The sequence below is a fragment of the Stegostoma tigrinum genome, chromosome 31, assembly GCF_030684315.1.
Source record: "Stegostoma tigrinum isolate sSteTig4 chromosome 31, sSteTig4.hap1, whole genome shotgun sequence".
Taxonomy (NCBI): domain Eukaryota; kingdom Metazoa; phylum Chordata; class Chondrichthyes; order Orectolobiformes; family Stegostomatidae; genus Stegostoma; species Stegostoma tigrinum.
Genome location: NC_081384.1, coordinates 6,036,681 through 6,059,455, shown reverse-complemented (window position 1 = coordinate 6,059,455; position 22,775 = coordinate 6,036,681). Strand labels below are relative to the sequence as shown.

The 22,775-nt window shown below is 39.3% G+C and overlaps 1 protein-coding gene across 1 annotated transcript in view; it reads right to left on the bottom strand.

Moving 5' to 3' along the window:
- Positions 1-1,431: 1,431 nt before the first annotated feature.
- LOC125466199 (rho GTPase-activating protein 23-like) overlaps positions 1,432-22,775 on the bottom strand; it is a 219,179-nt gene continuing 197,835 nt past the window's right edge. Inside the window, exons 24-25 of the mRNA XM_048560405.2 lie at positions 13,774-13,805; positions 1,432-7,380 (exon numbers count right to left, since the gene is read on the bottom strand). Of these exons, the coding sequence (XP_048416362.2) occupies positions 5,713-7,380; positions 13,774-13,805 (1,700 nt within the window). The 3' untranslated portion in view covers positions 1,432-5,712. The remainder of the gene's footprint in view (positions 7,381-13,773; positions 13,806-22,775) is intronic.

Below are 22,775 nucleotides of genomic sequence, written 5' to 3'. Positions count from 1 at the left end.
TTAGGCTGGTTTACACAGTAAAGTTGAGTTTGAATCCAGCTGAAGTTATCATTTTGTTAAATCAAAGATGAGTGACTCAAAGCTGCTAATCAAATTTCCAGAAACACACTGATGTAGAATAAGGGGTTGCCATTTCTCGTAATAAGAATACCGCTTACTCTACTTCCAAAACCATTATTTATCTATCTGCTCATCCTTTATATTTTCTAATCAACCTGTTCAGCGATGTTATAACACACCTCTGCAGGAGAAACTTGCATGTGGGCTTCCTGGCTCAGGGAACACTACCAATGCTTATTCTTTATTGTATATTTTTTAAATGCCAGGCACCTGAGTTATTATGTGACTACATTTCATAGACCTTATGCAAAATATCTGTAGGTAATTTAGTGGCTTTTAATGCAGAAACATGTCGTTAAAGTGAGTTCACTTCTGGTTCTAGTTAAAAGGTTTTTAAAAAATGCATTTTAAGGATTGTTACTGAGTTTTTAATTCGACCTGAGCAAGCTGTGGAGCAGAAGTATCGAAAATTAAAAATTCAAGTAACAGTAGAAACAAAAAAGTGCACAGAAGCACTAATGTAAACAATGCAAACAAAAATATATTATATATTTTATATATACACGCATAGGTTAAATGATCAATATTCAATACAAAACCATACAAAATCATACAGCCTCAACTGTAATAAGCCAAAAGCATCAGGAGCCAGTTTACACAATAGTTTATTATTTCTCCCCAACTAACTGCAAGTTTAGCAATGACTGTAGTGATGCCAATAATAACGTTTATGATATACAGTATATACAAGCCATGATTTTATATAATGACAGAGCTAGCTTGAGGGGATATTTGGCCACTCCTAGCCCTCATTCTCTTAGGAATTTAGTGTCATTGCATTATGTTAAGTAGTAACAGCAAAATATTTGAAATGTAGATGATTGCCAAATTCAAGACATCAGAAATCTAAAATAAATGCATGTGTACATGAACTGTTCATCCCTTCCTCCTGAAATTTAATAGAAAAGCTTTCAAAGCATGAAATTAGAAAAAGGAAGAATTGCTAGATTTACTAAATGTAAATGGTAAATGTGGTTTGTAAATAAAAGAACAAGTAGTCAATTGATTAATTACAATATTTGATATGGCAGAGAGTCATCCTAATTAAACCAGGTTCAGGACAGTAAAACAAAATAAAAAAACAGCAGATGCTGGAGATGTAAAACAAAAACAGAAATTGCTGGAGAAACTCAGCAGGTCTGGGAGCATCTATGGACAGAAAGCAGCATTAATTGTAGTTCTAAAGAAGGGTCACTGGGCTCGAAACATTAACTCTTTTTCACTTTTCACAGGTGCTGCCACACCTGAGATTTTCCAGCAATTTGTTTTTATTTCAGGTTCAGGACAATTCTGGGCTCTCTCTCAGTACAAAACCCTCACGTGCTTGCAGAGAAACAAACAGTACTAGTATTGTTGAGGTGTGTCCACTAGGTGATGGTCCATGGAAATTGGCATATCAATTAATTGTAGCACTGAGGTAAATCAGACAAGTCCTACAAAGGAGCTTAAATCCATAATCTTGAAGAGTGTTACAATGGAACTATTATACGCTGCAGTGGGTAGGGATCAAAGAAGATGAGGGGCTGTAGATTCTTCCTCAGTGTATGAACAAAAATGGGCTGAATGTTTCATCTACCTTGTGAGTAAAGCGCATGAACACTATTGGTGAAGTTTCAAGTTAAATACATGTATCCTTATCTCTTTCTTTGATGGTGTGAATGGGGTTTGGAAATTAAACGGTTGCCGCCAGATAATAAGAACGCTCAAGTCAGAGACACAATATAGAACCTTTGCCATTTGTTTCAAAAGTACTGAGCAGCTTGTGAAAAAAGCAATGTTGACTTTGGATGCAGTTGCTAACTGCCTGAGCCACGGAACCATGCTGTTTTGGCAGGAATTTGGAATTAGTCTAAATTATCTACTTTCAACTGAGTTATTAGCCACATTGCCATTCTATTGCCATCACATGTTAAATAAAATGTGATAGAATATACAACTTATTTGCACTGTGTTCAACTGGGGAATCCAACCATTGATAGGAAACAGGCAGCTGTCCCATAAAACCAGGATAAAATTACTCATTCATTATGGACTAATTATTTGACTTGTTTGAATTGTGTGTGTTGCGAGTTGAGAAAAATCTAATCTTTCAGTTACCTCATTAGTGAATAAATTTTAAAACATCTATGGTGTTCAACTGAAAATCTCTCCAAAGCACAAAGCCAAACCCCAACCCACTCTCATGTGTGAATTAATGCAACTATAATTATATTCATGTGATCCTGTGATGTGCAAAGGTTACATTAGCATGACGAGTGACCAAGACAACAAATTCATAAGTGCAAGTTAACTAAATGTTACTTCTAACTGGTTGAAGAGCAGAAAACATGTGGAATGTTTATGTTGGAAAGCAAAAATGGGTGGGAAATGTAAAAGGATTCTACGGAAATTATATTTCCAAAACTAATCTGAATTCTTTTTTGTACAGGTCCCTTAACAAAATCATTTTTTATTTCTTTAATATATCATCTGGTCCACTAAAACCTCCCAGCCACACTTTGACTGCCTGATCAATGTTCCAGAAAGCGCAGACCAGTTTTGGTGTATAGATGTTTCAATAACAGCTATTTTCTGTGTGTAAAGCCAATGTTAACTGGCATTCCTGCACCTGACTTGAGATCAATCAGTTCAGCAAAGTCAAGAATAAAGACCAGGATCAAGCCAGAGACCATTCTCAACCAAAACTACTGATGGGATTAACTGGAGAATATCAGAGGACCTTTTTGAACACTGTTGTGACTACAAACTGCATGTAGAATTGATGTGAACTCCATGATACTACGCTGTCCCTTTAAAGGTGCAGGGTGTACTGGACACTAAGTACTACCTCAGTTTATTACATTGTGATTAATATCAAATTTATGTTCAAATTCATACTATATGTTTTACATATCAAACAGTAAAATACCACTAAAAATTTACGCTAAAGCAGCACTGAATCTATGAAAAACTATTTGACAAATGTTTTAAAATCTATTTCAAATCATATTTACATCAAAATTCAACATCACATACTTGGACCATTCTGTTATAATGATAATAAGATGCACAATTCATGAAATACTTCTCTCACTAATAAAGACAATTTATCAAATATTTTAACATAGAGATAGCAACTGCAAGAATGACATCTTAGTTAAATCACAAAATGTTATCTTGTTAGATTGGGAATTGAATCTTTAATAAATAAATACACATTATAAATAATTCTGTGATTAGTGCATTAGTTGTAGAAAATTATATTTAAGAGAACAGGTTAAGTCTTTTTACAAACTGAATTCTTAATAACTAAACATAAATTAAATCTCTGATAGAATAGTAGCATGTTAAATTGTAATAAGCAAAACCTATTCTTGGATAGGTTAGAAAACTTTAATCAAGTACCCTGTTGATGAGAGTTTCATGACTGAATTCTGTAGCAAATATTTAAAACAAATTAAGTGCTGTCAACTATCTGATCTGTCCACAACCATGAATTCACTAATTTTCTGAGGGTCAAAAATAAATGAGGGGATTGGTCAACTTCAAGCGTCATGAACCTTATCTTCAAAATTATGCATGGATTTGGAAATCCCCTTGCCACTCCGCATGTTGCACCCTGCAACTCCTGTGGAAGTGCAGTAAAACCCCCATTTTGGAAATGACAGGATTTATACCACATTTCTAATGAAGCTATGGCAGCAGGGTGGATGCAGCTGCAAGGAACTTACTGGCCAAGTGCTTCACCCCATTTAACATACCAGTAACCAGTTACCAGCCTCAAGCACTAAAAATTACTTACCGTTGACATTTTTGCTGAAGGCTGATGGTTGCGCTTATTTGGATTTCTGGTTGAACTATTTAATTAAGGATGGCATTCTGGCACAATTGGTTCTTAGATGAGGAACATTTTAAGTCAGTCAAACATGGTTTTATTCTGATTGCTTCTTTAATCTACATTCTCTCAGATTCACAGAAAATCCTCAAAGGAAATCCAACAATTGAACAGAGTGGACCTACACCCAAGATTCCTGTATGGGTGTATTAAACACACCCTAGGTTGTTCTTAAAGTGCTCACTGCAAACAGATCAGCACAAGGCTGCAATCTGATCATCTTCACCAATTCTCAGTCAAGGATGGTATCCAGAAAGCGCAAAATGCAAGAACGTGAAGTGGAAAAAACGATAAAATATTTGGCAAATAAGTATCAAATTCTGTCAATATTTAAATTCAGTGAAAGGACACTAGGATTTGTGCCCCACTCAGCAAGTTTCAATTACAGCAATTCTATCAGGAAGTGCTGGAGCCAAATCAAGAGAGTAGGAATTACAGGATAATATGACAAAGATTTCACTGAGAAATAGCTGTATGCTACTACAGTTCAGTGAAACGAAAGTCATATTTGCCTATAATTGTTATGTAATGCTATTTTGTTAATTAGTTTTTCTTGCAAGACAGACGTTTAACGATGTATCACACTTCTTTTTCTTTCTTTTTGTTAACTGAAACTGAGAGACAACAAGTTTTACTTGCAAAATATGCAAAACAAGTGAAACATACTTTCTATAGAGTAGGATACACCCTAGAAAGACAACTGCAGTGAATTCCAGGTCAACCATGTTAAACTGAGCAACCAAAACTGAGATTTTTAAAATTAAAACCGATTGATAATAGAAGGAGAAGAAGCAAGTTCAAAAAAGTAGTTGCTTTCATACTAACTATAAAAGCATGATCAAAATGTTAGTTTCTAAAAACACCTAAACTGCACCAACCAGTAACTAAATACAACCAATTTACTATCATTTGCTTTTTTTAAAGCCCAAATCCACACTGCTCCGCAATAGTCCATAGTTGTGCCAGCACCTAAAGGCAAAAATAAGTTAATGTTTAGTTAAAGGTACTTCACCAGAATAGTTAACTTATGGGTCTCTAGTTTAATTTGCTGGTGTTGTGTGACTTCTGACTTAGTTGGAGTATAACCTGTGTTTTTAGTTTGCAATTCTTGATTTTTGCAAGGGTCACTTAAAAATTCCAATCAGCCACTTGTGAATATAGATCTGATGTCTACAGAAAGAATTATATCAGGATTCTTAACTTCCAGATGGAAAGTCGCTCTGTCTGAGCCTGTGAAAGGAAACCAAAAAAATCTCCACAGAAACTATGTTGGGAACTGAAAATGGTCATTTTTTATTGGCATTTGTTTCAGTGACAGCAAGAGATCATTCAAGGCCCTGCAGAAACTATTCTTAATGAAAAAGGCTTTTTTTTATCAGTCATTTTTAAATTATTCCCTGTTATTTACAAATAATGCTTTACTTTTTTTTTAAAAAAAGGAGTATTTTGAATGTCTCTTTAGCATATTTCTTCAGAGGAAGAGTGAAAATTAGAAAAATTCCAAGCAACAGATAAACAATATTTCACAAAGTGGACATTGTTTGAATGAGGGAAGATAATAAAAGTGCAGTAATTACTGCTACTTTAACTTGGAATGCTAGATTTTAAGCTTATCTCTCAAGGAGAAGGCTTTTTTTTGTAAAACTTGTTAATTGGGGAAAAAGGCAAACCCATTACTTGGCCTAGCTCCTGAATATTTTAGCCTAAACTAATTTCAATCAGAGGTACTGATGGAATCGAGAAGAGGGTGCATATTTCTGAGCCTTCGTGTCTGTTACAGGCTTGGTAGAATTTGAGTCACTGTCTCTAGCTTGACCTGATGTCAAGGTAGTTGATGGGGATGACAGTGAAGTAGGATGCTGACATTCTGAATTGTTATTGCTATTTGAATGCTTATTATTGGGTCCTGGCTGTTTAGAATGTAAACTATCAGTCTGGTGAATCAAACAATTTTTTGATTCTAAATCGATTGGTTGTACATCTCCTCCAGTATCCAAAGTTTCCCTCAAATTGACATTTTTCTCAAACTGATGCATGGTGGATGGTTTGCCCGACCTGTAGCCACTGTCTTTACTTTCCAGTGGTGTATCCTGGCATTCTCTAAAGTGAAACTCTGATAAGTCATTCTGCACCACTACTGTGTGTCTCCTCCTAATGTTCTTCTTTCTCCTTGTCTCTGGAGAGTTCTGTTTTCTCAGCCCTACTCCAAACATATCATCTGCAGAAGTTTTCAATCGCAGTTTCGTGTGATCAGTCAGTGCTTGTTTTGATGTTTGGGTTACATCATTTTTGTCAGGGTCACACTTAAGAATATTATGTTTGTTGGTGAGATTGGGATAATTCAAATTATCAAACAGATTTATTACCACTGGGGACTCATTACCTTCATTGATTTTTGCATTAAGTTCATGTTCTGTTTTTGGTTTGGTCAACTTCTTTCTAGCCAATGTATCGCACTGGATTAATTTGTGAGAATTAAAAGATGGTCTACTGTTGAGTTTGTGTACTGGAATTCCTTCTTTGTCAGAGCTTGTGTTGCTATCTGACTCATGGCGACAAAGTCTGCCTCTTTCCTGCCGTGAGTGCGAGGCCTTGCCTGGCAATGTCCGTGTAAGATAGCCACTTTCATTGTCTGTTTCAATGGGGCCTCCATACTCACTGATGAGCTCGCTTCTTTCATCATCAGCTTCATCACCCCTGCTTTCTGCAATCGATTGTACCTCAGAACTAAAGTTGTGATCTAGGGTTGTTACTGTGGATGAAATTGTCGAATATCCTGAAACAACGGAGCTAGCATCAGTGGGAATTGTCTCTCTGTGCTCCATCTGCCACATCTTCAGCTTGGGATTTCTGGAAAATATTTCACTATTACTGTGAGACTGAGGACTTACAGTAGTTGTCTGGCTACCTGTACTGTTTCTTCCTTCTGAATCCAATAATTTGAGGGAGGGTCCTTCTTTAAATGAACATTCAAGACCAACTGAGGATGGACTACATTGTGGAGATGAAGAGTTTAGAGTGGATTCATCAACATGCTCCCACTGGGATCTCTGGATATCGCTCTGTTTGGAATTATTAGATTCTCCTGACATCTTCTGAAGTTCTTTATTAGCAATAGGTTGACGAATTTGCTGTACTCCTCTGTTTCTGGTATTTGCCAACTGTCTCTCCTTCTGTTCAGTTGCATCTTTCTGTCTGTCTGCTTCTGTTTTGTCTACTGCTCCATCTTTGTTAATAGCCTTAATAGGTTCATGTTCTGAATCATCATCTGTGCTACTCTCAAGCACCTTTGCCTCTTTTTGCTTTTTTCTCTTACGGTTGGCTGCTGCAAAGATTGACATCACCAGCTCCTTGTTGTACAGATCCTTTCTGGATCCCCACGATCCCTGTAATTATGCATAACAAAAATTAGTTCCCTTAACATTACTGAAATGTTACTAAACAAAAAAAGTTCATTACCGTAAGCGGAGTAACATATTGAGTAAAGATTCTTCACCTGAACTCAGTTCTACTGAAGGCATTGTTCTAAAAATGTTAACTGGCCTTCCACCTGCTGACTGATCATCTGCAAATTTTTCACATATCTGGCTTTTTCTTATTGGTGTTTAATTATAAAGTCTGTTTTCTTTTGTGTAAAGTTGCCATAATTCCAGAGGACTATAGTGCTGTTCTCTCATTACAGACACAACTGGTGTTGAGAGTGGCGGGTTGACAAGAATGGACCTTCATGGTAACCTCAGCCGGTAGAAGAACAATCCTGTCCTACTGGCATGACTCTGCATCACCAACCTAAGCGAACCAACCCCGTGCCAATGAAGCAGAAACACACAGGACATGTAAAGATTTATGGACCACAGTTAAACTGTAGCTACAGGCAGAGTAATAGAATCAAAGATACAAACAGGTTTACAATAGGAAATTATCCACTGCTTAACAGTCAGAGTTGTACAGCACAGAATCAGAGCCTTCGGTCCAACTTGTCCATGCCAACCAGATATCCTAAATTAATCTCGTCCCATTTGCCAGCATTTGCCCTATATCCCGCTAAACCCTTCCTATTCATGTACCCCATCCAGAGGTCTTTTAAATGCCGTTAATTGTTCCAGCCTCCACTATTTTCCCTGGTAGCTCTTTCCATACATGTGTCACCCTCTATGTGATAAAGTTGCCCCTTAGCTCCTTTTTAATTCTTTGCCCTCTAGTTTTGGACTACCATACCCTGAGGAAAAAACCTTGACTATTCACTCAAGCCATGTCCCTCATGAGCTTATAAACTTCTATAAGCTCACCCAGGAGCCAACCACACTCCAGGGTAAATAGCCCCAGACTATTCAACTTCTCGCTGTAGCTCAAACCCTCCAACCCTGGCAAAATCCTTGTAGATCTTTTCTGAACTCTTTCAAATTTAACATCTTGTCTACAGCAGGGATATCAGAATTAAATTCAGTATTCCTAAAGTGGCCTAACCTCAACATGACTTCCCAACTCATATATACAATGTCTCTGACCAATAAAGACAAGTGTACCAAATACCTTCTTCACTAATTTATCCACCTGAAGCTCCACTTTCAAGGAATTATGAACCTGCAAAGGTCTCTTTGTTCAGCAATACTCCCCAGGAACTTACCTTTAAGTGTCCAAGTCCTACTCTGATTTGCCCTACCAAACGGAGCACTTCACACTTATCTAGATTAAACTACAATTGCCACCCCTCAGCCCTTCAGATCAAGGCCCCATTGTACTCGGAGGTAACCTTTCTCGCTGTCTGCTACATCACTAATTTTAGTGCATCTGCAAACTCACTAACCCATACCTCCCATATTCACATCCAAATCATTTATATAAATGACAAAAAGCAATGGAGCCAGCATGGATTCCTGCAGCACAGCGGTGGCCCAAGCCTCCAATCCAAAATGCAACCCTCCACCACCACTAAATAAAAACCGAAAGAACAGCAGACGCTGTAAATCAGGAACAAAAACTGTTCAGAGTAAGGGTCACTGGACTCGAAACATTAACTCTGAATTTTTCGTCACAGTTGCTGTCAGACCTGCTGAGTTTTTCCAGCCACATGTTTTTGTTCCTCCACCACCACACTTTGTCTCCTACCTTTGAGCCAATTTTGTATCCAAATGGCTAGTTCTCCTTGTATTCCATGTGATCTAACCTTATTAACCAGTCTACTATGCAGAAGTTTGTTGAATGCCTTACTGAAGTCAATAGATAATATTCAACACCCTGCCTTCATCAATCCTCTTCATCACTTCTTTGAAAAAAAACTTAATTTAGTGAGGCATGATTTCCCATGTACAGAGCCATGTTGACTATCCTTAATCAGTCCTTGCCTTTCCAAATAGGTGTAAATCCTATCCCTCAGAATACTCTCCAACAACTTGTCCACCACTGATATCAGGCTCAGCATCTACGGTTCCCTAGTGTTTCCTTAATACCTTTCTTAAAATAAGACGGTGTACAGGAGAAAATTGTGGCTGTAACAGCTGCTCCATTTTTGAGGTTTTTTGTTTAGCGTTGGTGCTGATTTCTTTGATTTCTTGGAGCAGTAACTACTATTTTCTAAGCTGATACATTGTTTTGAAACTTTTGGGAAAAAAAGATCCAAACAATACGTTAAAACATGAGGGAGAGCAGGTACCATGTGGGAGGGTAAGGAGTAAATGACAGGTGGGGATACAGTCCATCACATCACATGCGACTCAGGGTCAATTATACAAAAAATTAGCTTAACTGTAGGAGACAAAGAGTGATGGTACAGGGCTGTTTTTGGACTGAAGTTCTGTGATCAGCGATGTTCCACAGGGATTGGTGCTGGATCCACTTTTGTTGTTACTTATATAAATGGTTCAGGTGAGAAACCCACCGACTCACATAGCTACCTTGTATATACATCCTCACACTCTACTTCCCAGAAAGACTCTATTCCATTCTCCGAGTTCCTCTGTCTCCGTTACACCTGTTCTGATGACGCTAACTTCAACAAGGGAACCTCCAAATTGTCTGCCTTCTTCATCAACCAAGGATTCCCCAGCACTGTTATCGACAGAGCCCTCAGCTGGGTGTGACCCATCTCCTGTACTTTGGCCATCATCCCCTCTCTTCACTCCCACAACAGCAATAGGATCCCCCTGTCCTAACTACTATCCCACCGGCATCTACATTCAGAAGATCATCAACTGCCATTTCCGCCACGTCCAGACACATATTCCCCTCCCCTCCCTTCTCAGCCTTGCACATGTACTCTGGGACATTCTGGTCCACTTTTTTTCTAATCCCAACACCCTCATAGCCCCCAGCCCGAACTGCACAGCACCTTCCCCTGCACCCGCAGGTATAATATCTGTTTATTTCTTTGCTCTGTCCTCAGTATTCAACAGCCCAAACATACCTTCCAGGTGAACCAGCACTTTACTTGCACCTCCCACAATCTAGTTTACAGCATTCGCCGCTCACAATGTGGTCTCCTTGGTATTAGCGAAACAAGCATAGACTGGGTGACCGCTTCGCAGAATACCTACATTCTGTCCGCAAAACCGATCCCGAGTTTCCTTCTGTCTACCACTTCAACATACTATGCTGTTCTTTGGCCAACATCTGTCTCAGGCTTGCTACAGTGCTCCAGCGAAGTCCAGTGCAAGCTGCAACATCAGCATCTCGTTTTTCACTTGGGAATGCAACAGCCTTCTGGACTCAATTTTAAGTTCAACCACTTTAGGACTTGTGTTCTCCCATATCCTCATCCCAACCCCAACACTTCAGGCCTTGTTCAGTCTGTTATTTCACACAATCCAGCGTTAGCACTGACAGTCTCTATTAATAGCTGTGCACCTTCTCAGTTGGATTGTTATCAACTCCTTTGCCTGTCCAACTGTTCTTCTCACTGTTTGTGCTCTATCCCCACCTATTTGTTTACCTCCTTACCCACTCCCCCCACCCTAACTTCTGCACATAAACCAACATTTTTCTAGCTACCATCAATTGAGGAAGGGTGACTGTACCCAAAACATTAACTCTAATTTCTCTCCACAGATGCTGCCAGACGTGCTGAGCTTTTCCAACAATTTCTGTTTTTGTTCCTGATTTACAGCATCTGCAGTTAAATCAATTTTATTGGAGAAAATTACTGAATGAATATACTAAAAGTTGAATGCTTCTTTTTATGTATTCGTGGGACGAGGACGTCGCTGGCTGGGCAGCATTTATTGCCCATCCCTAATTGCCCAGAGCGCAGTTAAGAGTCAACCACATTGCTGTGGGTCTGGAGTCTCATGTAGGCCAGACCAGGTAAGGGTGTCAGTTTCCTTCCCTAAAGGACATTAGTGAACCAGGTGGGTTTTTTCTGACAATCAACAATGGATTCACGATCATTAGGCTCTTAATTCCAGATTTTTTAAAAATTCAAATTCCACCATCCACCATGGCAGGATTTGAACTCAGAGCCCCAGAATATTACCTGGGTCTCCAGTTTAACAGTCCAGCGATAATACCACTAGGCCATCATCTCCCCATACCTTCTTTTCTGTGCAACTCCTTATGATTTATGGTCACCAGAGATGCTGCATCTTTTGACCTTGAAGGACACGCTTCACAATTCTCCATGGATCAAAAATCATTTAAAAAATAGTTTAATTTATTTTGATGCATGCTGATTTGCTCTCATTGGACTATTAGCACGAGATTCTTGGTGAGTTGCTGATGCTATGGCAGAAGAAATCAAAAGTACTGTCATCCTACCTAAATCAAGTCATCAAAGGACATTTCCTCTGTGAGAATCAGTTTAACTAAACAGAATAACAACGGTATTATCCTTATTAAACAACATTTGATTGACACAATTTGTGGGGTCTCTTGCAGAAATATTTCTATCATTTGTATCTGTGGGTGAGGTTCCGGATAACTGGAGAGACGTTAATGTCATGCCTTTGTCTAAGAAAAGATGTAAGCAGGGCTGGGAACTATAAACCTGTGAGTTTGAGTTTGCTGTTGGGTAAATTATTAGAAGTAATTCTGAAAGATAAGTTTTGTGCGCAATTGAAGAGGTAAGAAGTGATTAGGGATAGTCAGCATAGCTCAATGTGAGGGAAATCACAAATGTTTTTTATCACAAACTTCAATGAAATCATTTTTTGAGGAAGTAACCAAAAAGATTGATGAGGGCAGAGCAGACGACATCGTTTACTTAGACTTTAGTAAAGCCTTTGACAAGGTTCTGTATGGTAGACTAATTAGCAAAGTTAGATCACGTGGGATTCAGGGTGAGCTTGCCAACTGGCTTAATGGCAGGAGGCAGAGTGATGGTGGAGAGTTGCTTTTCAGACTGCAGATCTGTGAACAGCAGTGTTCCACAGGGATCGGTGCTGGGTCCACTTTTGTTCGTCATTTATATGAATTATTCAGATGTGACTTTAGAAGGCATGGTTAATAAATTTGCCAACGACACCGAACTTGATATATAGCGGACAGTGAAGAAGGTTGTCTAAGATTACAAAATATCTCGATCAATTGGGTCAAAAGGCCGAAGAATGGCAGATGGTATTTAATTTGGATAGATACAAAGTATTACATTTTGGTAAAACAAACAAGGGCTGGACTTTTACAATTAAAAGTGATGCCTTGGGTAAAGTTGTGGAACAGAGATCTAGGCGTTCAGGTACGTAATTCTTTGAAATTTACATCACATAGACAGTGGTTAAGAAAGCATTTAGCACGCATGCCCCCACTGCTCAGACCTTTTCAGTATAGGAGTTGGGACGTTATGTTGAGGCTGTACAAGATATCGATGAGGCCTCTTCTGGAATACTGTATCCAGATCAGGCTGCCCTGTTATAGGAAGGGTATTATTAAACCAGAGAGGGTTCAGTGGAGATCTACCAGGCTGTTATCAGGAATGTAGGGTTTGACTTATAAGGTGAGGCAGGATAGGTTGGGACCTTTTCTCACTGGAACATAGGAGATTGGGGTGACCTTGTAGAGGTTTACAAAATCATGAGCAGTATAGGTAAGGCGAATGACAGGTGCCTTTTCCCTACCATGAGGGATTTCAAGAATAGGGGGCATATTTTTTAGGCGATAAGAGAAGAATGTAAAGAAGACACAAAGGACAATTTTTTTTTTAAACACAGCCAATGGTTCATGTGTGGAATGAACTTCCAGAGGAAGTGGTGGATGTGGGTACAGTTACAATGTTTAAAAGACATTTAGATAAGTACATGTATAAGAAATGCCTGGAGGGATATGGGCCAAGAGCAGGCAGGTGGGACTAGGTTAGCTTGGGATCATGGTCAGCATGGGCTGGTCAGACCGAAGGGTCTGTTTCCGTGCTGTATGACTATGACTAGCAATTGAGTCTTACCGAATGCAATTATAATATGTTTTAATTATGAATATGTAATTAAGAGTGTTTTCCTCTTCTTAAGAAATTCTGAGAAGCAGGAAGATACAGCATCATCAAGGCAAATGAAAATCATGGAGATAGCTCAATTGGTGGTAGTTAAGTTAAACCAACTGTGTTTTACCTAAGATTTTCGGCATCTGAAGATTATAGAAAGACAAAGACGTATCAGTTTTGATTTTTATGGAAGAATATCCTCCAGGCAGTGAGATTTGTCTTGATTTAAATAAAGTTAAGGTGTGTGGAGAGATTATAGCATGTCAGTCAGTAGGCACGAGTAAATCTTAGGAAAAGAAGATTGTTTAGAAACAGTAGCTGCAGTTACTGGGAAAACAGATGAATATCTAAAGTTTCCAAATATTATAGTCCTTACCTTAGACTTTGCTGAATCACTTGTAGTTGAATCTGTAAGTTTAACAAAAACAAACATACATTAGGGGCTGTTCAGCATATTAGCTATCAGTACAACTAACATGGTTAGTGGTAAACGTTAGGATCACAAGACAAAACAGTTGTGTCAATGGGCCACAAATAAAGCAGAACGCTGTAATATGGCAAAGGACTTCAAATGTAAATTAAAAATTTTAAAGTAATTATTTGCATTTTCAGTATTTTTTGCTTTGACAATACAGTTGAGGATTTTCTCCTTAGAAGTGGAGATCAAAGTGCAAGAAATAAATGGCTGACATTAAGGATATCAGCTACTTGTTTAACTATCAGATTCAAAAATAACGTGCAATTTCAGTCACCTCGGAAAAGAAGAAATCAGATGCTACGCCTGTGTTTTAAAGGAAGGGTTCCTGCAAGAAATTTGAATGCAGCCATTTTTCACAATATCCATTAGCTATTCTCTCAAGACACTTCAGCCAATATAAGAAAATATGAAAATGCAAATCTTTGATTATGTATGAGTAATTTTGTTCAGCAAGCATTGCATTATGAACTCCAACACAAACAAACATTCAGACAAGCCCATTGGGAATTAACTATTAACATAAGTATTCCTTATTTGGTGACTTTGCTAAGGAGGAATTTTCTGGAACACCATACGTTGAAAGCAAGAGACACCAGTAAAACATGTGACATCTAACTACAGGCCACACAGAACTATTTGGTTGAGTTAAGGTATAGTGGTGATCCCCAGTGACCAGTAATAGCCATTGTTAGAAATGTTCTTTTCTTGGCATCTTCTGATATTCATTAGTCCCTGGATACTAGGTTAAACAAACAATCTTGTCTACAGTTCAAACCAGTATTACTCATGTTGGCTATAAAGAGACTTGTGTGAAATGTAGCTCTGTTGAACTCACATTTGACTCTGTTCTTTGGTTCTCTCTCTGGGAAAATATCTCTTCTCCAAATGGCCTCAACACCCCACCACATGGGATCAAATCAGGAGCTTTCCATAAAAGAACTAAATTCACATCCTCTAATTTGGCTATGAAACGAATCATACTTTCAATGCAGTACACAATCCCATAATCCAAGGCTTCCTGCCATGTTAGGAAAATTTTCTGCTGAGCCTAAGATCTTCCAAGTTTAAAATAAGGTTCACTCTTCACTCGTTCAACTAAGTCAGACACCAGCTGCTAGTTACCCATTTACCTGATATACTAGAATAATTGCAGTCTAATTGAGATCACAACATGCAATAGAATAATGTAATTCAGATTTTTTTTGAAAGCTAAATAAACACTCATGCTATTGAGCTGTTGCTGAATCAGTCTTCATGGAGCTAATGAAGGGCAGCACCAAGTGCTAGATGAATTCACTGCATTGTGCTAGGCCAAACCATCCAATAGGCATTGTGAGGTTACATGTTCTGCAGATTCGCTAGAAATCAGAATATACTACCCATTAATACACCCAGTGACTGTATCAATGAGGGGTGAACTGTTTATTCAGAAAAATAAAGAACGGACTTAATTTTGTACCGGAAAGTAGAACACCTCTGTAAATATAAGTAGTAGAAGCAGAAGTAGACCAATAGGTCCCAATGAGCCTGCTCTGCCACGGAATACGATCATAGCTGATTTGTTTATCTTCAAATTTCACATGTCCATCTACCCCCGACAACCCCGATTATACTGCCTAACAAGAATCTATTCACCCCTTCGTAAAAATCAATGACTTTACCTCCACAATCTTCTGAGGCAGAGATTCTGATTTCTTCTCAACTCTGTCCTAAGGTAGTGATACTTAATTTTAAAACAGTGCTTTCTGATTGACCCACAAGAGGAAATATCCTTTCCACATTCACCTTGTCAAGCCCGTTCAGAATTTTAGCTGTTAGCAGCCATCGCTATTCTGAACTGCAGTAGAAACAAGACCAGCCTGTGCAACCTATCTATATAGCAGAAGCCACTCATTCCAGGTATTAATCTACTAAACCTCCTCTGAACTGTTTCCAAAGTATTTACAATCTTACTTCAATGAGGAGGCCAAAACTGTACACTGTATTTCAGATGTGGTCTCATCAATGTTCTACATAACTGAAGCATAACACCCTTATTATTTTGGTCTAGCAACATCTGTGAAAGAGAAAACAGTGTTAACGTTTCAGGTCCAGTGACCCTTCCTCAGTACTGAAGAAGGGTCACCAGACCCGAAGCGCCAACTCTGTTTTCTCCTTCACAGATGCTGCCAGACCTGCTGAGCTTTTCCAGCAACTTGGTTTTTGTTCCTGATTTACAGGTTCCGCAGTTCTTTTAGTTTTTATTTACCCCTATTATTATGTTCATTTCCTCTTCTAATAAAGGATCATAGCCATTTAGCCCTCTTGATATATATGCTGTGCTTGCAAACTAACTTTTGTGACTCATATACCAGAACATCTAAATCTCTTTTAATTGCATACATCAAGTGTTAATATCAAACACAGTTATGTCTTAGAGTTCAAAAGAGGACAGATAATCCTTAGCTCTATCCTACTCTAGCAGTACATATGCTTGAAGGAAACATACCAAGCTAATATGCTACATTCCATTTTCCAGGTCAGTCAATTTGTGCCCTCTTCAAATGAGACAATCAATTTAGTCCAGACTTAACGCAGTTTTGCTCAGTGGGTCCATTCCGACCGGGAGTTGGACTGTGATTGTTCAAAACTAACTAACCACCGCCCAGCTCCCAGGTTTAATATAAACACACATTTAATCAGCACATTAGGTTTCCTACTTAAGTTTAATATTAAAATTACAGCTTAATTGCACGACATGAATACATTTACTTCAATGAGGATCTTTACCAATGTTCAGCCTTCAATGACCTAAAAAATCCAACCCAGCAATCTCCTAGAACAGAATGGAGCTTGTGTATATACTCTATAAATGCAGAAACTCACTAATTATTGCAAAATGTGTAGGAAATTTGCCCGAGTTTGTCGTGACACTGAACGGGAGTGTTTTCATGGAAATTTTTTTCCAGAGCCATGGTATCCAGGTTTCTTTGGTATTTTGGAAGTTATTGCTAGAAATGTGATGTATTTCTGCTAGTAGGAAGCCTCAGCGAGCAATGAACAAATGAGCAGCCCTGAAAATGGCTAGAAGTATTTTAATATATTCCACGGTTTGTCAGGTATAAGACATGTTCTTTTTGGACACAAGATATTGTATTTCTCTCTATTTTAAAATGCATCAATTAGCTTCCCAATGCGCAAGTTAAGCTAATACAGTATTGTTATAAAAATGTACTTCAAATTATTTTTGTCACTTTGCAGCTGTAATCTGAATATTGTAAAAGAAAGAAGGGTAATTTACTCTGCAGATGTTTCATTACCGTGCTTAGTAACATCCTCAGTACAGCCTCTGACAAAGTGTCGGTGTGTTTTCCTGCCTGGTTTTTAAATTCTGGGATCCGTTGCGATAGATTGCCTCACTTCCAGGTTTCCTCCGTAGTGTTCATGTACTCTTGATGCTAGTTCCCTTCCTGTTTGTCCGATGTAGTGTTTCTCGCAGTCGCTGCAGGGGATCTTGTAGATGACATTGGTCCTGTCCATGGCGGGGGGTGGATCTTTAGTTCGGGTGCGCACTTGTCGTAGGGTTTATGTGGGCTTGTGTGCCACTCTGATGCCCAGTGGTCATAGAAGTCTTGTGGTGAGTTCTGACGTGTTCCTCATTTAGGGTAGTGTAATGAGTGTGTTGGGGGTGTGTAGAATCTGAGGATGTTACCAAGCACGGTAACGAAACGTCTGCAGAACAACAAACCAGCTTGGAGAGCCAACCAACCTCAACACCCACAACCCAAGCTACAGGTCTACTCCAAATCCTTAGGGTAATTTACCTACCAGCCTTGCTTGTTACATGAAATTTAGAAGGCATTGGTCCTTTCTGGAGTCTTCCCACAACAAACTAACCAAGATCAAGGTACCACAGTTCAATGTTTCTTTTTTAACGGAAGAATGCAACTTGCTTAAGTACTGATTTATTGATTTATTAGTTAACCCAAATTTTATTTCAACATTTGAGAATTCAAGCTCAGACAATGAAATGCTGGGTCAGAGAAATCACTACTGCTGATCCAGTGAAGAGTGTTAACATCAAGATTTCACATAGCAAGCAAAAAACGATGGAATAAAGTGAAATGTAAAGATAATTACAGAAATTTGGCAGAGTGCAAACTATATATAATTTTTTCAGAATCTAGAACTAGAATTCTACAAGTACTTGAAACATATGACTGTCTCTAAGAAGATCGCTCCAAGTAACCAATTATTTATTCATTGTTGTGGTTGGACCTCAGACACTACCCTGAAGAACTCCTGCAGAGAGGTGCTGGAGCTGCAATGGTTGACCTCCAACAACCACAAGCATCTTCCTATGTGCCAGATATGACTCTAACCGTTGGAGAGTTTTCCTCTGGATTTCAATTAATTCCAGTTTTGCTCCTTGATGCCACACTCAGTTGAATGCAGCACTGATGTCAAGGGCTGTCACTCTCACTTCACCTTTGGGATTCAGCTCTTTTGTCCATGTTTGAACCCAAGTTATAATGAGGCCTAGAGCGGAATGATCCTGGTGGAACCTAAACTGGGCATCACTGAGCAGGGTATTGCTGATAGAACTGCTGATGACACCTTCCATCATTTTATTGATGATTTATGATTTGCATTTATGTACAGGACATATTTAGGCAACTTTCCACATTGTTGGGTAGAAACCAGTGTTGTAACTGTACTGGAACAGCTTGGCTAGGGGATCGGAAAGTTCTGAAACACATGCCTTCAGTACTATTGCTAGAATGTTGTCAGGGCCTGTTGCCTTTGCAGTATCCAGGGTGTCTGACTGTTTCTTGATATCACAGAGAGATTCGAATTGGTAGAATACTGGTATCTGTAATGGTGGGGACGACTGGAGGAGGCCAAGGTGAATCATCCACACGGCTCTTCTGGCAAAAGATTGCTGTGAATGCTTCAGCCGTATCTTTTGCACTGATGTACTGGGCTCTTCCATCATTGAGGATGGGGATATTTTTGGACCTTCCTCCTCTAGTGAGTCGTTTATTCGTCCACCACTATTCACGACTGGATGTGGCAGGACTGCAGAGTTTAGGTCTGATCCATTGGTTGTGGGATCGCTTAGCTCGATCTAACACTTGCTTTTTCTGCTGTTTGGCTTAGTCCTGTTTGGTGGTTTCAAACAGGCTGACACTTCACCTTTACGTATGCCTGGTGCTGCTCCTTGCATGCACTCCTGCACTCTCCATTGAATCAGGGTTGATTCTCTGGCCTGATGGTAATGGTTAAGTGGCCATGAGGTTACAGATTGTGCAGGAGTACAATTCTGCTGCTCTTGATGGTCCACAGCGTTGGATGGATGCCCAGTTTTGAGTTGCTAGATCTGCGTGATGTCTGTCCCATTCAGCACCGTTATAATGCTGCACAACACGATGGAGGTATTCTCAATGTGAAGATGAGACTGTGCAGTGGTCACTCTTACCGATAGTGTCATGGATAGATGCATCTGCAGCTGGGAGATTGGTAAGGATGACGTCAAGTAGGTTCTTCTCCCTTCTTCATTTCCTTACCACCCGCCAAAGACCCAGTCTATTGAATATGTCCTTTAGGACCTGACCAGTTCAATCAGTGCTGCCGAGCCATTCTTGGTGAAGAACAGTGAAATACCCTTGCCATCCTCAGTGTTTCTTCCAAATGTTATTTAACATGGAGGAGTACTGATTCATCAGCTGAGGGAGGACAGGATGTGGTAATCAGCAGGAGGCTTCCTTGCCCAAGTTTAACCTGAAGCCAAGAGGCTTCATGAGGTCGGCTGTCATTGTTGACGACTCCTAGGGCAACTCCCTCCTGACTGTACAACACTGTGCTACCACCTCTGCTGGGTCTGTCCTGCTGGTGGGACAGGACATATCCAGGAATGATGACGGTGTTGTCTGAGACACCAAATTAATATAAATGCAACAAATTAAGCTTCATCACCCACCAAAAGGAGAGTAAAACATCCTGCTCCACTATCTTTCCTCTTCCTTAACTGCTTGTTTCTATACTGGATAAAAACAGATATAAGAGGCTTAACACTCAAATGCAACACATAATCCTACCATAGGAGGACAGCTTGCCAGAAATCCTAAAGAAATTAATTGGAGATTGGGAACAGGGACAGGATAAAATCAATCTAAGTAAAAATGAGGGAATTAATAGAATTGCAAGTGTGACAAATCCCAGGATGTGACTGTTTCCATCTGAGGATGTTAAGGAAAGTAGGGTAACACATTGTGGTTGCCCTAACTATAATCTTTCAAGCTCCCTAGATATAAGATTGGAGAAGTGCACATATCAATTTACTTTTTAAGGTGAAAGTGGAAAACCAGGAACTTAGAAACCACTTAGACTAATATCTGTGGTGGGGAAATTGTTGGAGTGTATAAATTCAGGATGAGGTAACTGAACACCTTGAATATTTTCAGTTGATCAGGGAGAACCAACATGGATTCAAGGCAGGTAGATCCTGCCTGACAAACCTCTAAATTTTTTGAAGAAGTGACTGGACTAGTGGATAGGGGAATGCCTATGTATGTTGATACTAAGTGGAGGCGACAAAAAGTAGGGAGAATGGGTAGGTACTTGATTTGGCAGGATGTATCCAGTGGTATCCCATAATGATCTGTGTTAGGGCCTCAAATATTCACATTATTTAAGAACAACTTGAATAATGGCATGGCAAGTCATATATCCAAACTTGCTGATGAAACAAAGTTGATAGTACAGATGATAGCATAAAATTACAAAGGGCTACTGACTGACTATGTGAATGGGCAAAACTATGGCAGATGGAGTTCAGTGTAAGAAAGTGTGAGGTGATCCATTTTGGACAAAACAAAAAGGTAGACCAGGGTACTTCCTAGATGGCATGAAGTTCTTCCAGTGGATTCCAAAGACACTCGGGGGGGGGGGGGTGCAGGCGTATAGATCTTTAAAACGTCATGCAAAGGGCAGGCAATAACCAAGAAAGCCAATGAAATGCTGGCCTTGATATCTGCAGTAATGGAGTTCAAGGATGAAGCACAAAATCCAGGTTAGTCCCTAATTGGAGGACAGGGAGCAGATCTGGGAATCACAACTCGGGAAGGACGTACTGGTTTTGGAAGGAGTACAACATGACTTTACAAGAATGATACCTGAACTTCAGGGGTTAAAATTATGAGAAGGGATTATACAAATTAAGTCTTTTTTCTCTATAATTTAGAAGGTTAACAGGTGAGCTGATCAAAGTTTTGAAATATTAACAAGAAATGACAAGCTAGATAAAGACACAACACTCGCATTGGTTGGTGATTCTAGAATTAGAGGACATTGTCTGAGAAATAGGGTCTGACCGTTCAGGAGAGATGTTAGGAAGCACTTCTACACACTAAGGATGGGAGATGTTTGGAACTTTCATTCACAGTTTTTAATTTTAATAATGAGATAAACAAATTTTTGTTAAGCAAAGCTATTAAGGGACGTGGGCCAAAAGCAAGTATATGGAGTTGAGTCATAAATCAGCCATGGTTCCACTGAATGGTGGAATAGGCCCAAAAGGCTGAATAGCCTACTCCTGCTCCAATGTTCCTAAATCCAAGAAATGTTGAATAGGTACATCCAAGTGCAGCCTAAAACCTTAAATATAGTGGTGTAGTGTATTCTGGAATGAAAGTTAATTCATGGTCACTCAAAATCCACATAAAGTATGTTAAACTGAAAACATTGCATACTTGGACTCAAATTTAACCTCAATGGTGGGCAGATGATTGCAGAGAGTGTATTGGGAACTTGTTCTAGTACTGTCCATCACGTACTATGTTAAGAGGCAGACCACACGACAAGCAATCGATTCCCCATAGCCAGCTTTCCAATGGGTGATGAGTTAAAATCTATCATTTCAAAACAAGCAATCTGGTAAAATATGCATTACCAGCTATTTCTACATTAGCAATGGCAGGAGTGATTTTGAGCTGAGTGCTCAACAAATCTGCAACTTTTAATGTTTTGGCAAAAATCTGTAGCTCGGGTTGTGGATGAGTTTGTTGACTTGCTCGCAAGCTGGCTTGTTTTTGTTCAGACGTTTCATCACCATGCCAGGTGGTATCAGCGGAGCCTCCGATGAAGCAATGTTATTCTACTCCACTTGGAATTTGTTCTGTCTGATCCGTTATGGTGAGTTCTGTCATTTCCGGTTTTGATTTGTATGGGTTTATATATGGAGTCCAATTCTGTATGTTTGTTCATTGAAGTATGGATGGAGAACCATACAATTCCTAGATGCCTCTAGGAATTCCACAGCGTGTCTATGTTTGGTTTCGGCAACTATGGTTACTTTGTCCCAGTTAAATTGATGGCCCTCATTGTCTGAATGTACAGATATTAAGGAGAGTTCATCATGCTGTTTTGCTGCTAGCTGATGTTTGTGAATGTTAACAAACTCTCCTTAATATATGTATATTCAGACAATGAAGGCCATCAGTTCAACTGGACAAGGTAACCCGAGTAGCCCAAGGCAAACATAGACATGCACAGGAATTCCTAGAGGCATGGTTCTCCACCCATACTTCAATCACCAACATACAGAATTGGACTCCATATATAAACCCATACAAATCAAAAGTCCCAATTCACTGCAACCCTCAGTGTCAGATCTACCCTTCTAGCTCCATCCATTTGGCTAAAAGCCAATCTCTAATAATTAAATTATCAGTCTTTTGACTTTAAAACTATGCACTTTTTTTTGCTTAACTCCCCTGTTATTCCCAGCCACTCTGAGAAGAAATTGAATTTGGTTTAGATTTTCAGGAAGTCCAGAACTCAGAGCTGGAGTAGGCTTGAGCCTGGTCCCCATCCATTACATTCATGATTAAACTCCACTTTCCTGCTGCTTTCTCAAACCC